The following is a 15,708-nucleotide window of genomic DNA, read 5'->3' on the forward strand; positions in this document are numbered from 1 at the left end:
AAAAAGGAGGGGGAAAGAATGATATCAACAACTTTAGGATGTAATTGATGTAACGAACATCATTTAATTTGGGGTTACATCAATTCGTCCAAATTTTACATCAGTTCAATCCATGAACAACTTAACGGAACAGTAGCGTCATCTGCCTCTTTATCATGAGGATCAGATTGATGTCACCAAGGATCGATATAATGTCACACCAAAACATAGGGACTTGTGGTGCACCAGTCATGGACTAAATTGATGTAACGATGACCAAATTGATGTAGTAGTTCAAAACTTGAGGATCAAATTGATCTAACCAAAACGTATGGGACTAAATTAATGTAAATCGCGAAAGTCGGGAACGAAATTGCCTATTTACTCTAAAAGAAATGGAAAAGCTGCAGTTGGGTGGCAGGCCTAGGGACCACGCCTGCCATGTGCAACTTGCACATTGGAGCAGGCTGTAGTTGGGACTGATTTTCCCCCCAACAAATAGGCACTATCCCAGTTGGTGGGAAGGTGAAGTTGCACTATTGTGGGTGCTCTTAGTGTAATTTCAATAGCAATCCCACTTTGAGTCTCAATTATATGCCCACATGCTGTCATATCACAGTCAACCTAATCAAATTGGGAACAAAAAAAATGGGACTCTCCACTGGACCAAAACAGCAGTCCAGTGCGCCCCGTGCATTCCATGAGTCTTTTGTTCGTGCGATGAGCTGTCACGTAAGTATTATCGTGCGAGGATGAGCTGCCACGTTTGCATTGACTATCTTTCATTAAATGCATTCTTGCTTCCTTTTAATCATTTTTTACTAATTTCTTCCTTACAGGTAAAACAATGCAATAGAGAGTCACAGGCTTGATATAAGGTACCATCTTATTAATCTTGGAATGACACATGGTACAATCTCATTTAATATACTTTTTCGTTTCGCTATTACGCTATTATATATTAGATATAGATAGTATAGATTTCCAAACTTCTACAACTTCTAAAAAGAAGTCCTATTCTATTTTTACAATACATGATTTCGACCATTCATTCTGTGGACATAAAGGGAATTAAGCAGCAATAATTGGATCACAAAATGTCTAGCATTCAATCAGATGATAAACTCAAATTTCATGCTCCGTTTGGTTTCGCAGTTAAAATCACAAAAATTTTAACTTTAACTTTAACTCAACACACTACATAATAAAAATACATATTTTCCAAGTCAAAAATTTTAACTTTAACTTTAACTCAACATACTACATAATCATTTGTTCTTTTCCACAATCAAAATCAAAATTACTTGAACTCTGAAATCAAACGTACCAATATGTCTATGGAGTTTTATCTATTATATCTCATAGTTATCAAATTCGATGTATTTTGAGTTGTGTTCAGAATAGACGAACCATTTAAACCGTGATTTTTACATTTGTTTACTTATTGACAATTTTAAGTGGCATCTTTGGAGTTGGATGATTTTATCATCTTCAGAAGTGTTGACTTCGACACAAATACTTTATTGAATTGATGTTCTTCTGTTAGTATGTTCCTGGTGATCATGGGTCCATAGAGAAGTCTCATCTATATATAATTCGTTCTTGTGCGGTTAAATGTAAGTTCCATCATGAAACAAGAATTGCTATTGCTCATTAAACTGGGTAATGTAAATTTCAGTTAGTAAGTATTACATTGCACAATCTTAAGTATAACTTGGTAAACTTGATGTTGAGAAACAAGTCTCGGAATGCTAACAGAAACCGTCGTCGGCTAAACTGGATGATCTGAACTCAGTTTCAAAGAGAACCTTCTGCCGAATTCCGAGATGAATAATGAATCATGCTGCCTAACAGATTAATGAACTGAAGAAGTCATGAAAGATTAGATTAGGTCGAATTTCAACAAATGTGGAAATGAAGGGACGCAACGACAATTGGATATTCCATTCATGGAACTTTGAATTTGATGACATTTCAGGGGAAAAAAAATTCATGATACGTGTGTTGTGTCATTTACTCAATCTGATTAGCTTATTGCTTCAATTCTTTGTATTATGCCATTTGTTAAATTTTTGAAACATTCTGATTTTCATGCAATTATGAAATCTGTCATTATTTGTTGAATTTTTGAAACATTCTTTGTATCATTTATTATTTTCATTAAATTTCCTAAACATTCTGATTTTCATGTAATTATGAAATTTATTATTATTGTTGTTATTATTATTATTGTAAACATGTAATTGCTATGATTACTATACCAAATAAAAAAATGAATAATGATATTGCTTCTATGAATTTAGTCTTTTATTTTATGTATTTTCTTACCCTTCTCGCAAGTCAACAAATAGCACGTCCTCCATGAAAATACAAACTTATTAATTGCAACCCCACCCAACGCTCGGGTCTAAAAACTAGTAGTTGTAAATGCAATACCTAATGGGGGTATTGTGCTCGAATTCCCAATGTCGTCGGGGTTAAAATAAAAAATAAAAATGAAATTCCCAATGCGGCCCTCGAAGTGGGCTGGAGGTCCGCAGGCACGGGACGAACTAAAGGGTAATACAGTAATTTAACACCCTCCGCTCCGTTCCTAAATTAAATGACCAGACCCCATGATTTCGCAAAATTAAAAATTCTCTGGTCGGTTAGGGTTTCTCTCTCTCTCTGGGACTGCCTCGCCGGAGTAGTCATCGGCCTGTGGTTTACTCTTAACATCTTCGAGAGATCGGAGAGGTCGCCTCCGGAGATCTGAATCCACCGGGAGCGATGTACGGCTACAGGGGGTAAGCTCGGAAAGCCTTTTCGTGCTCTTGTCGTTCCATTTCGCAATCATTGTATGTGCTATGCCCTCGTTGGTATTCTGGGATCGCTTCCTGCTCTATTGAATCATTTTTGAGAGTAGTGGTGGTGCCGGGATATATTCGGCTGTTGTTTTGGTGTTCGTCGTTTTTTCTTATCTTATTAGAAGGATTAAGTTTAATACTAATTATCGGAGCAGGATTGAATTTTGCTTTCTGTCTGATTTTTCTTGGTTGGCTGGTTAAATTGGATTCTGGGCAGTGGTAATTGGGAAAAAGAAAAAATCGAAAGAGGGTTTGTTAATTGATTGACTTTATGGACTAATTGCAATGGCAGTTTTCATTAGTGTTGGTTGATTGTCCATTGCGTTGTTGGCTGAAGGAGTAGCTTTAGAGTTGGTCTGGTGGGTCAGGAACCTGATACCTATTAGCACGAATAGTGAGGAAGAATGTGTCGCTAGAGATTTAGCACCGATTGAACTTCTTATACAAGCTAATAGATTGGATTTAAATAATTCTTTTACATTGCTTATATCATCTGGCGATTTGATAATGGATAAGCTAAGTGGTTTATGATGCATCGAGTCTTCCAAATTTGTGTTGCTATTGCTTGTGATGAGGTGATTATGTTTTATTTGCATGGCTTATTGGCAATGGACTCATTATTAGTATGAATTTGCATTGAGAATCTTGTTAGGATGATTGTGCAAAATTATGTGAAGGCAGCAACTTCTTCTGCGATGGGACATAAAGATTTGAGATAAAATTAGCTTCGCTTACTCAATCGAATCCATCTTGTTTGTTGCATCTTTTCTTCGCCTTATCTGGTTATATGCTCGGGTCTTGGGTGCTCACTTCTGGGGGGTGTGGTGAAATTGCTTTGCCATGGCGAATTGAGACATAGGTACTTTAAAGTGTGAGTGGGTCTGGTTAAGAGAAGGCACTGATTGCTTCTAATGTAGGACTTGAATGTTCTGAATTAAGATTGGGTTTGGTAACTTCATTTCTCTGTTAAATTTATGGGTTAAATCAGATCCATTTTGTTTGTTGCATCTTTTCTTCACCTTATTCTGCTACCTGTTTGGGTTTTTTGGTGCTTGCTTTCGGGTAGCATGTGGCAGTTTTGCTTTGAAATTGATAAATTAGGAATAGAGAGACAGGTATCTGCAAGTGTGGGTGGGTCTGGTTAATATTAACAGGATAAGTTGGGGGATTTCTTTTAAGGGCAATGTTGGGAAGCGGGGGGGTTTCGGATGGGTACGAGGTCGGCTCAAAGAGACAAAGAATGATGGAATCAAATCCCTACTTCGCAGTGAGCAGCGGTCCGGGTGGTTATCATCATAACCAGCCTTATGGCTTTGGCCGTGGCTATCAGCCTCCAGTGTTTCCAGTGGTCCGCCTCAGGGGACTGCCTTTCGATTGCACCGATCTGGACATCTGCAGGTTCTTTGCTGGACTTGACATAGTAGACATCTTGCTGGTCAACAAGAATGGCAGATTCTCAGGAGAGGCTTATGTTGTCTTTTCTGGAGATATGCATGTCGAGTTTGCTCTGCAGAGAGATCGACTGAACATGGGGCGGAGGTACGTAGAGGTCTTCAGGTGCAAGAGGGAAGATTACTACCACGCTGTGGCTGCAGAGGTGAATTATGAAGGAAACTATGATACTGACTATCACGGAAGTCCCTCAGCTACCCCTCGGCCTAAGAGGTTCAGCACAAGTAAGGACCAGATGGAGTTCACTGAGATATTGAAGCTTCGTGGGCTTCCCTTCTCTGTTAAGAAGTCAGACATTGTCGAGTTTTTTCGAGATTTCAAGGTAGATGAAGACAAGATACACATTGCTTGTAGGCCTGATGGGAAATCAACTGGGGACGCGTTCGTGGAGTTTGCCTCTGTTGATGAGGCGAAGAGGGCGATGATTAAGGACAAGATGACCATCGGGTCGAGGTATGTGGAGCTCTTTGCCTCCTCTCGTGATGAGGCTCGTAGAGCTGAATCGAGGTCCAGGCAATGAGAGGAGGTGCTATGGTCCGATGGTGATGATCCCCGAAATTTGCGACTTGTTTGTAGCTCTTCTTTGTAGCTGCTTGACTTTTGTTTCCATATACGAGTGAACACAAACTCCTCTTGTCATGCTAGCTCTTGTTGAAAAGAAGTTTTCAGGATATTGGATAAGCGGTGCCCTTTTCATCTCTTGTTGAATTCTTATCCTGCGATAGATTTTCATTATGTACATTTATTTGTTTTGACATGGGGATGATCGGGATTGATGTTCCCCCTAAACATCTTTACAGGGACAAATGTCCTGGGATCGCCGTAACATTTATCGAGCAGTTCCAGATTGAGAATTGGAAGTCCGAAGCCAATAGATGTGCTTATACCGTACGCTGCCCTACCCTTATTTTTACAAAAGGAATTCTATGAGTATTATTAATTATTGAAGTGAAATATATAATACTTCTTTAAGAAGTAGGTTGTTCTTGCTATTTAACATCAAGGGGTTTGGACTAGTGGCAAAGGGGAGTTAATGTATTCACTCGATCTCGGATTCAAATTCCTTTGGGGCCATCGGAGTGCTTTTGGTATGAATAATCGGTTTGTGTTCTGCTGAAAATTCACGGAGCTTTAGGGATTAGTCGGACGATGCTCGGACACCCTAGGATAGCAAAAATAAAAAAAATCTTATGTTTGGTCAAGACAATGATATGTTCAGCTCATGCGGTCCGATAAATGAACCATGAAGTACATACCGAGCCTCTTGCTTGCTTAGCTATTTCTATTCTCAAGAGGAGGTACCAATTTTCCGACTTCATGGGCTTGAAGGGTGTTCAATGCTCATGTCATTCAATTCGAACTAACTTCAAATATGTCATAGTGAGGTAGTAATCTCATTCGAGAAGTCTTAGGTGGATTTCACAACTTGGGCCTCCCCTGAAAGCCCAAAGTAATTTCACAAAAGCGGCCCAATTAATTTCATGATAACGAAAATATTGTTTTCTTGGCTTTGAGGAAGAGGGCGCTCAGTCGAGAAGAAAGCTCAGAATCCCGCCGCCGCCGCCTCCCCCAATGAGGCTGCACGGCCCACTCTCATTCGCCGCCTCGACAGTCAACAGTGGTCGCCGTCACTATGCCACCAAGTACACTGCCAAGATCACCTCGACCTCCCCGACCGGTCGGTCCGTCTCCGCGGAGGTGACCCCGCCGCCGCCTCTCCCGACGGACATCCGTGGCTACCCGGTCCCGCGCCGCGACCTCATTTGCAACGCCACCAACATCATCCTCCGCGGCCAGTCCCGTCCATCCTCCTCGCGCTCCCCGGACCTCGATCCCTTCTCCCACCTCGCCACCTACCTCCGCTCGCTCTCCCTCTCCCTCACCTCCGCGGAGGCCTCTGAGATCATGAAATCCCTTAACTGCCCCTCCCTCTCCCTCAAGTTCTTCCAGGCCTGCCCCTCCATCTCCCCGAACTTCGGCCATGACGCCCTCACGTACAACCGCATCCTCCTCATCCTCTCCAAGTCCGTCTCGCCCAACCGGTTCGATCAGGTCCGCTCTCTCGTCGAGGAGATGGAGAGGACCGGGACGCGCGGCAACATTTCCACCGTCAACATCCTTATCTGGATCTTCGGGGACACCGAGGACCTCGAGAAGTGCAAGGAGCTGGTGAGGAAGTGGGACTTGATGATGAACAGCTACACGTATAAGTCTCTGCTTCAAGCGTATCTCAGATCGTACGATGCCGACAGAGCTTTCGATGTGTATATGGAGATAAGGAGGAAAGGGTATAAGCTCGATATCTTCGCCTACAACATGCTGCTGGATGCTCTTGCAAAGAATGAAAAGGTCCAAACTTGTCCTATATGTCTTACAGATTCATGGGGTTTCGGATAAATGAAATGATTCTATGCTCGAAATTGTATTGCGAATGAGAACAATCGGGTGGGAATTGGAGTTCAGCATTGATGAATGGGTGAAGACGTCCTTTTAAATTGTGTATAAAGCATAATTTCATAGCTGGTGTATAGATGTTTGGAGATTGATTACATTTTTTAAATGGGCCGGAAGTTTACCTCATCCTTCTTTTGATCCCGGAGCTTGGATTGTTAGTTTTTCGCGATAAGGGTCAATACGGGGCAGTGCCCGGAGGCTCGATCGAGTGTTTCAACAAGTTCCACTGAAAAATGAAGTTGACATAAGGAAGTTATTTTGGCTCTTTATTGTGTTCTCGTATCATCGAAAAGGGGACAAATAGAGAAATTTACACTTAGCAATGCAGATGATGAATGAGCGTACTATTTTAGAACTCGTAGGTATTAGTTCATACTTCAATGGCTTCAGGTAGGATCTAAACGTTATAATAGAGACTACAAGCCTGGCAGTTGTCGTGGGGAAAAGATGCTTTCTTATCCAATGGGATCATTTACTTGATTTCATCCGATGTTTAATTTCTTGTTTTCATGGACCCTGATTGTCTGATCTGCAGCTTTTTGGCAGGTTGACCAAGGGTATAAGGTATTCGAAGACATGAAGAAGAAGCATTGCGACCCTGATGGGTTCTCCTACACAATCATGATCAGAATGTATGGAAAGACGGGCATGCCCGACAAGTCACTGGCCCTCTTTCACGAAATGGTGGAAAAAGGTCATGTACCTAATTCAATTGTATACAATACCGTGATTGAGGCCCTTGCTAAAGGGCAGGAGGTCGAAAGGGCTCTCTTCTATTTCTCTGAAATGGTGAAAAAAGATTGCCGCCCAAATGAGTTCACTTACAGTGTAATTCTCAACCTTCTGGCCACAGAAGGGCAGCTTGGCAGGTTAAATGAGGTCTTGGAAATTTCCCGGAAGTATCTTAGCAAGTCCATATATGCTTATCTTGTGAGAACGCTTGGCAAATTGGGCCATGCCAATGAAGCCCATGGGCTGTTCCGTGACATGTGGGTTCATCATGACAACGGGGATAGAGCTACGTATGTATCCATGCTTGAGAGCCTGTGCAATGCGGGGAAGACAATTGAGGCTATCGACCTTCTTGAGAACATTCACGAGAAGGGAATAAAGCCTGATACTTTCATGTATAATATGGTCTTCTCTGCTCTTGGGAAATCAAGGAGGGAGATCTCGTTATCGAGGTCTCATATGCATGATCTGTATGAGAGAATGAAGAAAAACGGGCCTCCACCAGATACTTATACTTATAATGTCCTGATCTCAGGTTTTGGCCGGGCTGGGAAAGTCCATGAGGCGGTCCAAGTCTTTGAGGAGCTTGAACAAAGCGAGTGCAAACCCGATGTTATCTCATACAACTCCCTCATTAACTGCCTTGGGAAGAATGGGGATCTTGATGAGGCCCATATTAGGTTCCAGGAGATGAAGGAGAAGGGACTGAGTCCTGATGTTGTGACCTATAGCACTCTGATTGAGTGCTTTGGAAAGACTGACAAAGTTGATATGGCTTGTCGGCTTTTCGATGAGATGAGCGCTGGGGGTTGCAGTCCTAATGTTGTTACGTACAATATATTGCTCGATTGTCTTGAGAGGTGTGGGCGAACTGCTGAGGCCGTGGATTTGTATGCTAGGCTTAAGCAGCACGGTTTAACTCCAGATTCTATCACATATTCAATTCTGGAAAGGTTGCAGAGTGGTTCTCACAGGAAAGTTAGGGTTCGGAGGAAAAATCCTATCACAGGTTGGGTCGTAAGTCCCCTGAGGTGATTTCGCCAAATACAGAGGTTCTTTGACCTGCATAGAAGTAGGCGTTGATTGCTGAATGAAATCTCCCTAAGTTCTGGGCCTCGAGCTGATTTGAAGATTCACCCGTGTATACGGGCCTGTGGGTGTCGGTGTGCCTCTTTTAGGCTCTTTTGAGGAGTGCACCATCTTAGAAAGAAAAGAATTTTGCTGAGGCTTCCAAAGATTTGGAAGATAGGAGTCCTCACAGAGATGCTGCTTTTGGTCTCAGGAGGTTTTTAAACAGGAGAAGAATTGTCAGCATAGTTTCATACACTTATGTTCTCTCTCCGAGTCCGGATCTTTCCTTCCCAGGGAAAAGTACACACAAGCATCACTGGCTCTGTTTTGTTGTACATCTTTTGGTCTGAGGTAATATATAACGCTCAGATAGTTTGAATCTGTTATATAAATGTCATTAACATTGACGTTGATTTCTGAATACGAGAAGATCCAGTTTGTTATATGAGCATCATTTCCATCTAGGTGATGAAGACAATGTAATGTAGGCCTAATGGGAGATTGGCTTTGGGCATGTTAATGGAACTAACTTCTGTTGAGGCGGCAAATTGGACTCTGTTCAAGGATACTGCAGTGAGCATGGGATCGAGGTATGCGGCACTCTTCATCTCTACTGTGACGGAGGCTCGTAAAGCTGAAAGGATGGCCAATCAGTGAGGCACTATAGTAGGCAAGATCTTATGGTGATTACTGAATTCATGAGTTGTCTGTAGCTTCGCTCTGGCTATTTGAGTTTATGTCCATATTCTGGTGAAAGAACTACCAGTTGGGTGCTAGTTCATTTTGGAGAAAAGAAAAACTCGTGATTTTTCTTAAGCGCCTCCGGTGATTCTGTCTCCATTTAGCACTTCTATATGATCGATAACGCACACTGCAAAGTTTCTGCTGATCTCCCGGAACGATGACAATGATCTTGTCCGTGCTACAATAGAAGAGTTCAATCATACAATTTTTTTAAAGTAATTAAGTCCCGTTCTCTTTCAATTCCATCGTAACAGTTTATATTGTGTTCCTTTTCGGTTCTCTTCTCTCGTTTAATCTCACTGAATGTAGACTTTCGCCTTTTCATATGCAAAGTCAAAAAAGAGAAAATGAACTTTTTTGTAGTAAGTAGAATACTATTATCGTCACCCATTTATTCATTAATCACTGTTTTTACCCTCAACATATTTTTATCACCAATTAGTCTCAAACGTTGACATTTCGTCTACCATTTATACTCTTCCGTTAACTTTCGTGACGAAAAATTCATGGACAACGTTACATTTTCCGTCACTGTTTCGTTACGGAAGGTATAAATGATAGACGGAATGTCAACGTTTGGGGGCTAATTGGTGGCAAAAATATGTCATGGGCAAAAACGGTGACTAATGAATAAGTGGATGACCACAGTGGTAGTCTACTCAAATAAAACATTTTAGGCGACAATCCATTCTTGGACGACTTTTCATCATTGGTGATGATTGGAAGTTGACCCTTGCCATGATCTTTCCCTCTGAGGCATAGAGAGTGAGGTGCGCTCCAGAATTACAAGTTCCATTTGAATCGATGTTTTTCAGTGTGGCAATGGATGCCTCCCTCTATCATCAGCATGGGAACCGTCGGGATGTCTTTCGAACAATCTTTAGGGAGAGAGAAAATATATGGGCATCATCGGGATGTCTTTCAAATAATCTTTAGAGAGAGATAAAATATATCGAAGTGACTTTTGATAACGAAATAAAGTATTATTCTATTTGATTTTAAAATTTTAAAATTAAAAATGAACCGTTTTTTATTTTTTCAAAAAATGCCCCATCTCTCTCCTCTCAACTCCCTCTCTCTCTCTCTTCGACTTTCTCTGCTACTCTTCCTCTCATCACCACGAAGTCTGATTAAAATCCCCATCTCAGCCTCCTCCGCTATTGGCTTCTAATAAAGCCCAGCCTCTTCCAATCCCAGATTCATGACTTCTCCTTGCCTCTCTTGATTTCAGACCAACCCTTACCTCTCCCTGATTTTAGTGCTTTAGACCAACCCTCCCTCTTCCCGATTTTAGGGTTTTAGACCAACCCTACCTCTCTCGATTTCACGGCTTCTGCCTCTCCCCCGCCTAATCCAACACCGTCCCTCCTCATCTCTCTTCACCTCCGCCTCACTGCCAACAATTTCTCCACCAGAATCGAGCATTCTATGATTTCTATCGACTCGATTTTGGCTTGATTTGGTCACATACGAGATCTTTAGTAGTGACTTTGGTTTGATTTCTTGCTCGAGGTTCGTTGAATTGAAATCTGAGTCTCGTCGTGGCTTGAAAACTATGACCGTGAGTATATAATTGGCTTGTCTTGGGTGGCACGAACATGGTTGTGAGGTGATCAGGTAGGGAAGAGAGATGGACATGAAGGAAAATGATGAACAGTGAAAGAGAGAGAAAGGGGTGAGGCACATTTTAAAAAATATTAAAAATTTTGGGTCATTTTCAAATTTTAAAATGTTTGTAGTGAAGTTAAACATCGTAACCAAATAGACCATCGTGATACTTCTTAATAGAGAGATTTCCGGGCAATCCTCAAATAAATCAAAGAAATCGTATCACGAACCATTCGGTAGGGCTATTTGATATTTGATAGGGTGTAATGTCTTGCTTTTATCTTCATTTTGAACTAGTTGGTACCTATGCATTGTGTGGTAAAATATTTTTTTGCCAGTTTTTGCATGATTAGAAATAAATAATATATATATATATATATTCAAAACTATATATTTGATTGACTAATTAACACTAAAAATTGTGAGAGAGAAATGGTGAGTAAAAGATGGCGGAAAAATGAATTATCATATCTTGTATTTATAAGACATTTAGCACAGTAAACTTAAAAAATATCACATTCTTTGAGTTCTTTTCCATTATTAAAAAACTTTTAGTTTTTCAAAAAAATTAATTATATATTATTATTTACAAATGATATGGACGAATAATTAAATTATGTCGAATGTGATACAAATAAAATAGAAAAAGTTCATTGAACTGAAATTCAAAGATAATTTGACGTGGAGTCGAGGGCTTCATAATTTGGGTTATATGATGTATTCTCATTCTGCTCCTAGGTTTTCATATTTTAATTATAATATATAATTGATGTAAATTATGTGCATGGCTGATTTCCTCGAGGAAATGATGAGCGGCAGGGAAAACATGTACAAAAAGTAAAGCAACTAAGTAGAGTCAAGTCAACTTCAAGCATACCTAATATATTAATGAGAAATAAATATAGGCGGCCTATTTCCGCCAAGTTAGATGCTATTTTGTACTGCAATGTCCTTGTTATCCATTATATAATTTTTCTTTATTCCACTTATTCCTTCACTTCTCCAAGCTAATCTCATCTAACTTTTTGAACTTTGATCATATTTTTCCTTTTTTCCCATTGGCAAATCTGTTTTTCCCCCCCTCTTTTTGAGGTAATCTACTCATTCTTATTTGGTGTCTTTAAACATATCTTCCCTTTCTCCTTTGATCAGATCTCTGAATGGGGATAATTACTAATTACGTTTATTACCAAATTGGTTGTTCTATTCATGCAATTTTTATTCGTATTTACCATGCTAAAATCAAATTGAAAAAAATATTGAGCTAATAATGTCTCCTTTAAACTATTACCAAAGTTTGATGATTTTGCTTTATTTAAATTCAAGTAATGAATTTGATGATTGACATGTGATAGTGTTCTAATGACAATCAGACCATTATTCTTCAAAATATTATTGAATTTGTCCATTTATCAATTTAATAGACAAAATGTTTTCTTTCACAAAATAAAAAGAATATCATATTTTTAGAAGAAAGAATGCAACAAAGAATGATGGCTTATATTGGATGATACATTTTTGTTATTATTTGAATGAGAGACCTATGACTACGTTTGGTCGGCCGAATAAATGTTAGGATAAGATTTCTGAAATTCTAAACCCTTTGATGAATCATAAAAAATATTGAGACTGAGGCTCATCAGGATATAATTATTAAGCAGATAATCTTGATTATAAGATTATCTATTATGCATAATGACTTCAATGCCCCTGTCTTTGTGTCAAATTTGTAAAACATGTTATTGGTATAGAGTTGGCATGATTGAGGAGGAAGAAAGATCAACTTACAGAGAATTATGAAATTAAAACATGGGTCTAGAGACTTGTTTAATGAATGTCCAGGGAGTCCGAGGGAAAAAAAACGAACTTTGTGGGACATTCTTGTCCGATCACCAAATAAAGTTGTGGAAAAAAATTATTTATTGATGAGGAAATATTTTCAACCTTAAATATAAAAACATATATTCACTAAAAAAAAGTATATATATATATATATATACACACATAGATCGAGTGGAAGTGCATCCGTTTTGATGTCTTTGTAAAGTCCGGAATACTTAATTGAATTTTCTCGATAGTGTAAATCACGAATTTTTTTAAAAATAATGATGAGATGCTATTACTTATGAAATTTATAATTTTTTAATTTTTTAAAAGAAGGAAATACTTTCCAATGAGATGGCGTCCAATATAATATAATATCTTTTTAATTATAATTTGTCTAAATAAATCTTATTAAAATTTTGTGTTTCTTATTTAAAATTTTTAATGATACTTACTAATAAATTATTTAAATAATATTTGAACCTGAATTCAACTTACAAAATTTGAAAACATCATTGCATAATTCGGTTTAACGTAAGTTCCACCCGAAAAACGGAAAAGAAAAAAGAAAAAAGAAAAAGAGTTCTCACTTTGGAGTTAGAATTTGGATCGAGGAGGAGCAGGATCCTTAGACGAACCAACAAAAAGATAATTACTTTTACGAATTGGAAGGACGAATATAACTAATTTCATATAAAATTAACGAATAAAATGCAAGTTTTCATAGAGTATCAAAATCTTAGGGAGATTGCGCCCCTCAACTCTACTTGGTCCATCCTTGAATATGGAGGCAAAACATGTTTGAAGTTTGCTGTTGGCGGTCCGCGCGCACTGAAGTGAAGGGGGCATGCGATTGAAATCCTTTATATGAGTGGACCATTTTCTTCCACCTTCTTCTGGGTGCTGATGAGACTTCCACTCGAGAACACAATCTCTTGGACTAGGAATAGCAAGCTAGCTAGCACTTGTTAAAACAAAATGATATGGTTGTTTCGGTTTCATCATATCTCGGCAAAGTCGGCTCGTGTGAGAAATTACTCGAAACACAAGGATACTCATACCCGATATGGAATATGCCTGTGTCATCCATGGTTCATACGAGACGAAGGACACGTGCCCAATTAATCTTGAATGATATGATAATTAATTCTTGTATTACGTCGAATCCAAAATATATATAAATTTTTATCAAATTAGAACTAGTAACTAATCTCAATATTGAAGTATTTGAAAAACTTAGATAAGCAAAAAATCTCAAATATCCTTGATCATGAGACATATAATAATTATCATTATAAAAAAAGAATCAAATTCCCAATAGTAGTAATTTATATTAACGTAATAGAAGTAAGTGGATCGATTAAATAATCGAATTTTAAAGAAAAATCATCGTTAATGGTTAAAGATCAATGATCTATTTTTCTCGTTAGTTGTTCCTGTTCATGAAGGATATGTTAATATTGACAACTTCATTGAAGACTTTGGATTGTCCTACGTATGTGTATATATGCAAATATATGTATGTGTGCATATGCTTGTGTGTATATACATAAAATACCTAAAAAGATGATCTTAACATATATTTTTAGAAATAAAATTTGCAATTTCAAGGGGTGATTTTGAGACTTCCAGAAGATATCGATTTCTGCGGAGCCGAACTTTTATATTAATGATCGATTAGGATGCTTCGCTCTACCTTTATTATATTGGTGTCGAAAATTTCCGAGATGCATCCCATTACCATTTTTAAGATGAATCTTCATGGAGTTGTTACTACTCCTGACTGATTTATTTACTATATTTTGTTGCCGAATCCACTCGGATATTTTCGAGACCAATCAAATGACATCTTAATGAACAGACCTTTTCGTGGAACTATAACTACTCTTGACCCATTTATTTACTATATTTTGTTAGAATATAAATCTAATTTGACATGAGATTAACTGTACGAGAGCATATTTCTTTACTCAAATTTTCTCGATAAACCGCATAAGCTTTTTTGAGTTGGTCGCAGAGACCGTGTCTAGAAAAACAAAAAGGGAGCGTGAAAGCTTTTTGTTATCAACACTAACATAACACTGTCCCTACGGGGGACCGAGCAGAGCAGTGCAGTTGCTTTCCGTCATTTTCGTTTTCTGTTCAAAATTCAATCTTCCACCCAAAATAATAATGACAATGAATAATTAATTAATATATGAAATAATAAAACAAGCAAAAGGCTTGACATGGACTGACGCTGTTGGGGAGGAAAGTCCGCGGTCTTCTCGGGTGTCGGGTCATGTCCACGAGTGGCTCTGGCGTCAGGTGCCTACAAGGAAGGGAGGCCAGGAGGTGTTCTCGGATTTGCCCTCGGATGATTAAGTCAGCCCCAATGTATTTGGTAAAATAGAAAGAATCTATCTAGGGTTATATGTCTTACCTTTCTATAGGGAGTGACGTTACCTTATATAGGCTCATGGAATGGGAATAAAGGTGGGTTAAACCTCCCCTAGTTGCCTCGTGGGCTTATAGCTCTTATAAATGAGCTTGTTGGATCATGAGCCCTAATAGTTACCAATTGGACTTCTCGAAGATGGGCTTTACGCCCCTAACACTTGCCCCCTAACTTCCCAACTTCCCATTTGAATGCTGATGAAAGTGGGAAGTTGCTTTACACGTGTCACATGAGCAAAGGGCTTGAATTCGAACGTCTCGAAAAAAGCCAGCTGGCAATCCAATGGTTAAGATTTTGGTTGCGCTTCGACTGCCGCGAAGAGTAACGATTGGATATTACACTCCTTTCACGCGAGTGGGCATGCAACTGCTCTATGAAGCTGAGGAGTTGGTGCCCACGGTGGAGTCTACATGCTAGTCTATTCGCTGCAGTAGGTAGGCATCCTTGGGGCAAGCCTTGTTTAGATCAGTATAATCCACGCACATCCTCCAATTGTCCTTGGCCTTTTTTTATCAAGACTGTGTTGGCAACCCACGTCTGAGACCCGACCTCGCGAATAAA

At 39.2% G+C, this 15,708-nt stretch overlaps 2 protein-coding genes across 5 annotated transcripts; both read left to right on the forward strand.

Annotated features, from left to right (window-relative positions):
• The first annotated feature begins 2,595 nt into the window (after nt 1-2,595).
• On the forward strand, nt 2,596-4,985 carry LOC116210489 (heterogeneous nuclear ribonucleoprotein H). Of its 2 annotated transcripts, none has more exons than XM_031544369.1 (2): nt 2,596-2,765; nt 4,005-4,985. In XM_031544369.1, the coding sequence occupies exons 1-2, from the start codon at nt 2,749-2,751 to the stop codon at nt 4,795-4,797; spliced, it is 810 nt and encodes a 269-aa protein (XP_031400229.1). In that variant the 5' UTR covers nt 2,596-2,748; the 3' UTR covers nt 4,798-4,985. The 2 variants fall into 2 exon arrangements, with proteins under 2 accessions (XP_031400229.1, XP_031400230.1); XM_031544370.1 differs by having other exon boundaries at nt 2,601-2,765; nt 4,094-4,985.
• Nucleotides 4,986-5,771: 786 nt separating this feature from the next.
• LOC116210487 (pentatricopeptide repeat-containing protein At1g51965, mitochondrial) lies at nt 5,772-9,497 on the forward strand. 3 transcript variants are annotated; one of them, XR_004157507.1, is made up of 3 exons: nt 5,772-6,626; nt 7,278-8,885; nt 9,000-9,497. XR_004157507.1 is itself a non-coding variant. In XM_031544364.1 (2 exons), exons 1-2 carry the CDS (start codon nt 5,850-5,852, stop codon nt 8,496-8,498), a joined length of 1,998 nt encoding a protein of 665 aa, XP_031400224.1. In that variant the 5' UTR covers nt 5,772-5,849; the 3' UTR covers nt 8,499-9,494. The 3 variants fall into 3 exon arrangements, 1 of the variants encoding a protein (XP_031400224.1); XR_004157508.1 differs by having other exon boundaries at nt 9,023-9,497; XM_031544364.1 differs by having other exon boundaries at nt 7,278-9,494.
• Nucleotides 9,498-15,708: the final 6,211 nt, after the last annotated feature.

This window comes from Punica granatum, chromosome 6 (assembly GCF_007655135.1).
Source record: "Punica granatum isolate Tunisia-2019 chromosome 6, ASM765513v2, whole genome shotgun sequence".
NCBI classification, from domain to species: Eukaryota; Viridiplantae; Streptophyta; class Magnoliopsida; order Myrtales; family Lythraceae; genus Punica; species Punica granatum.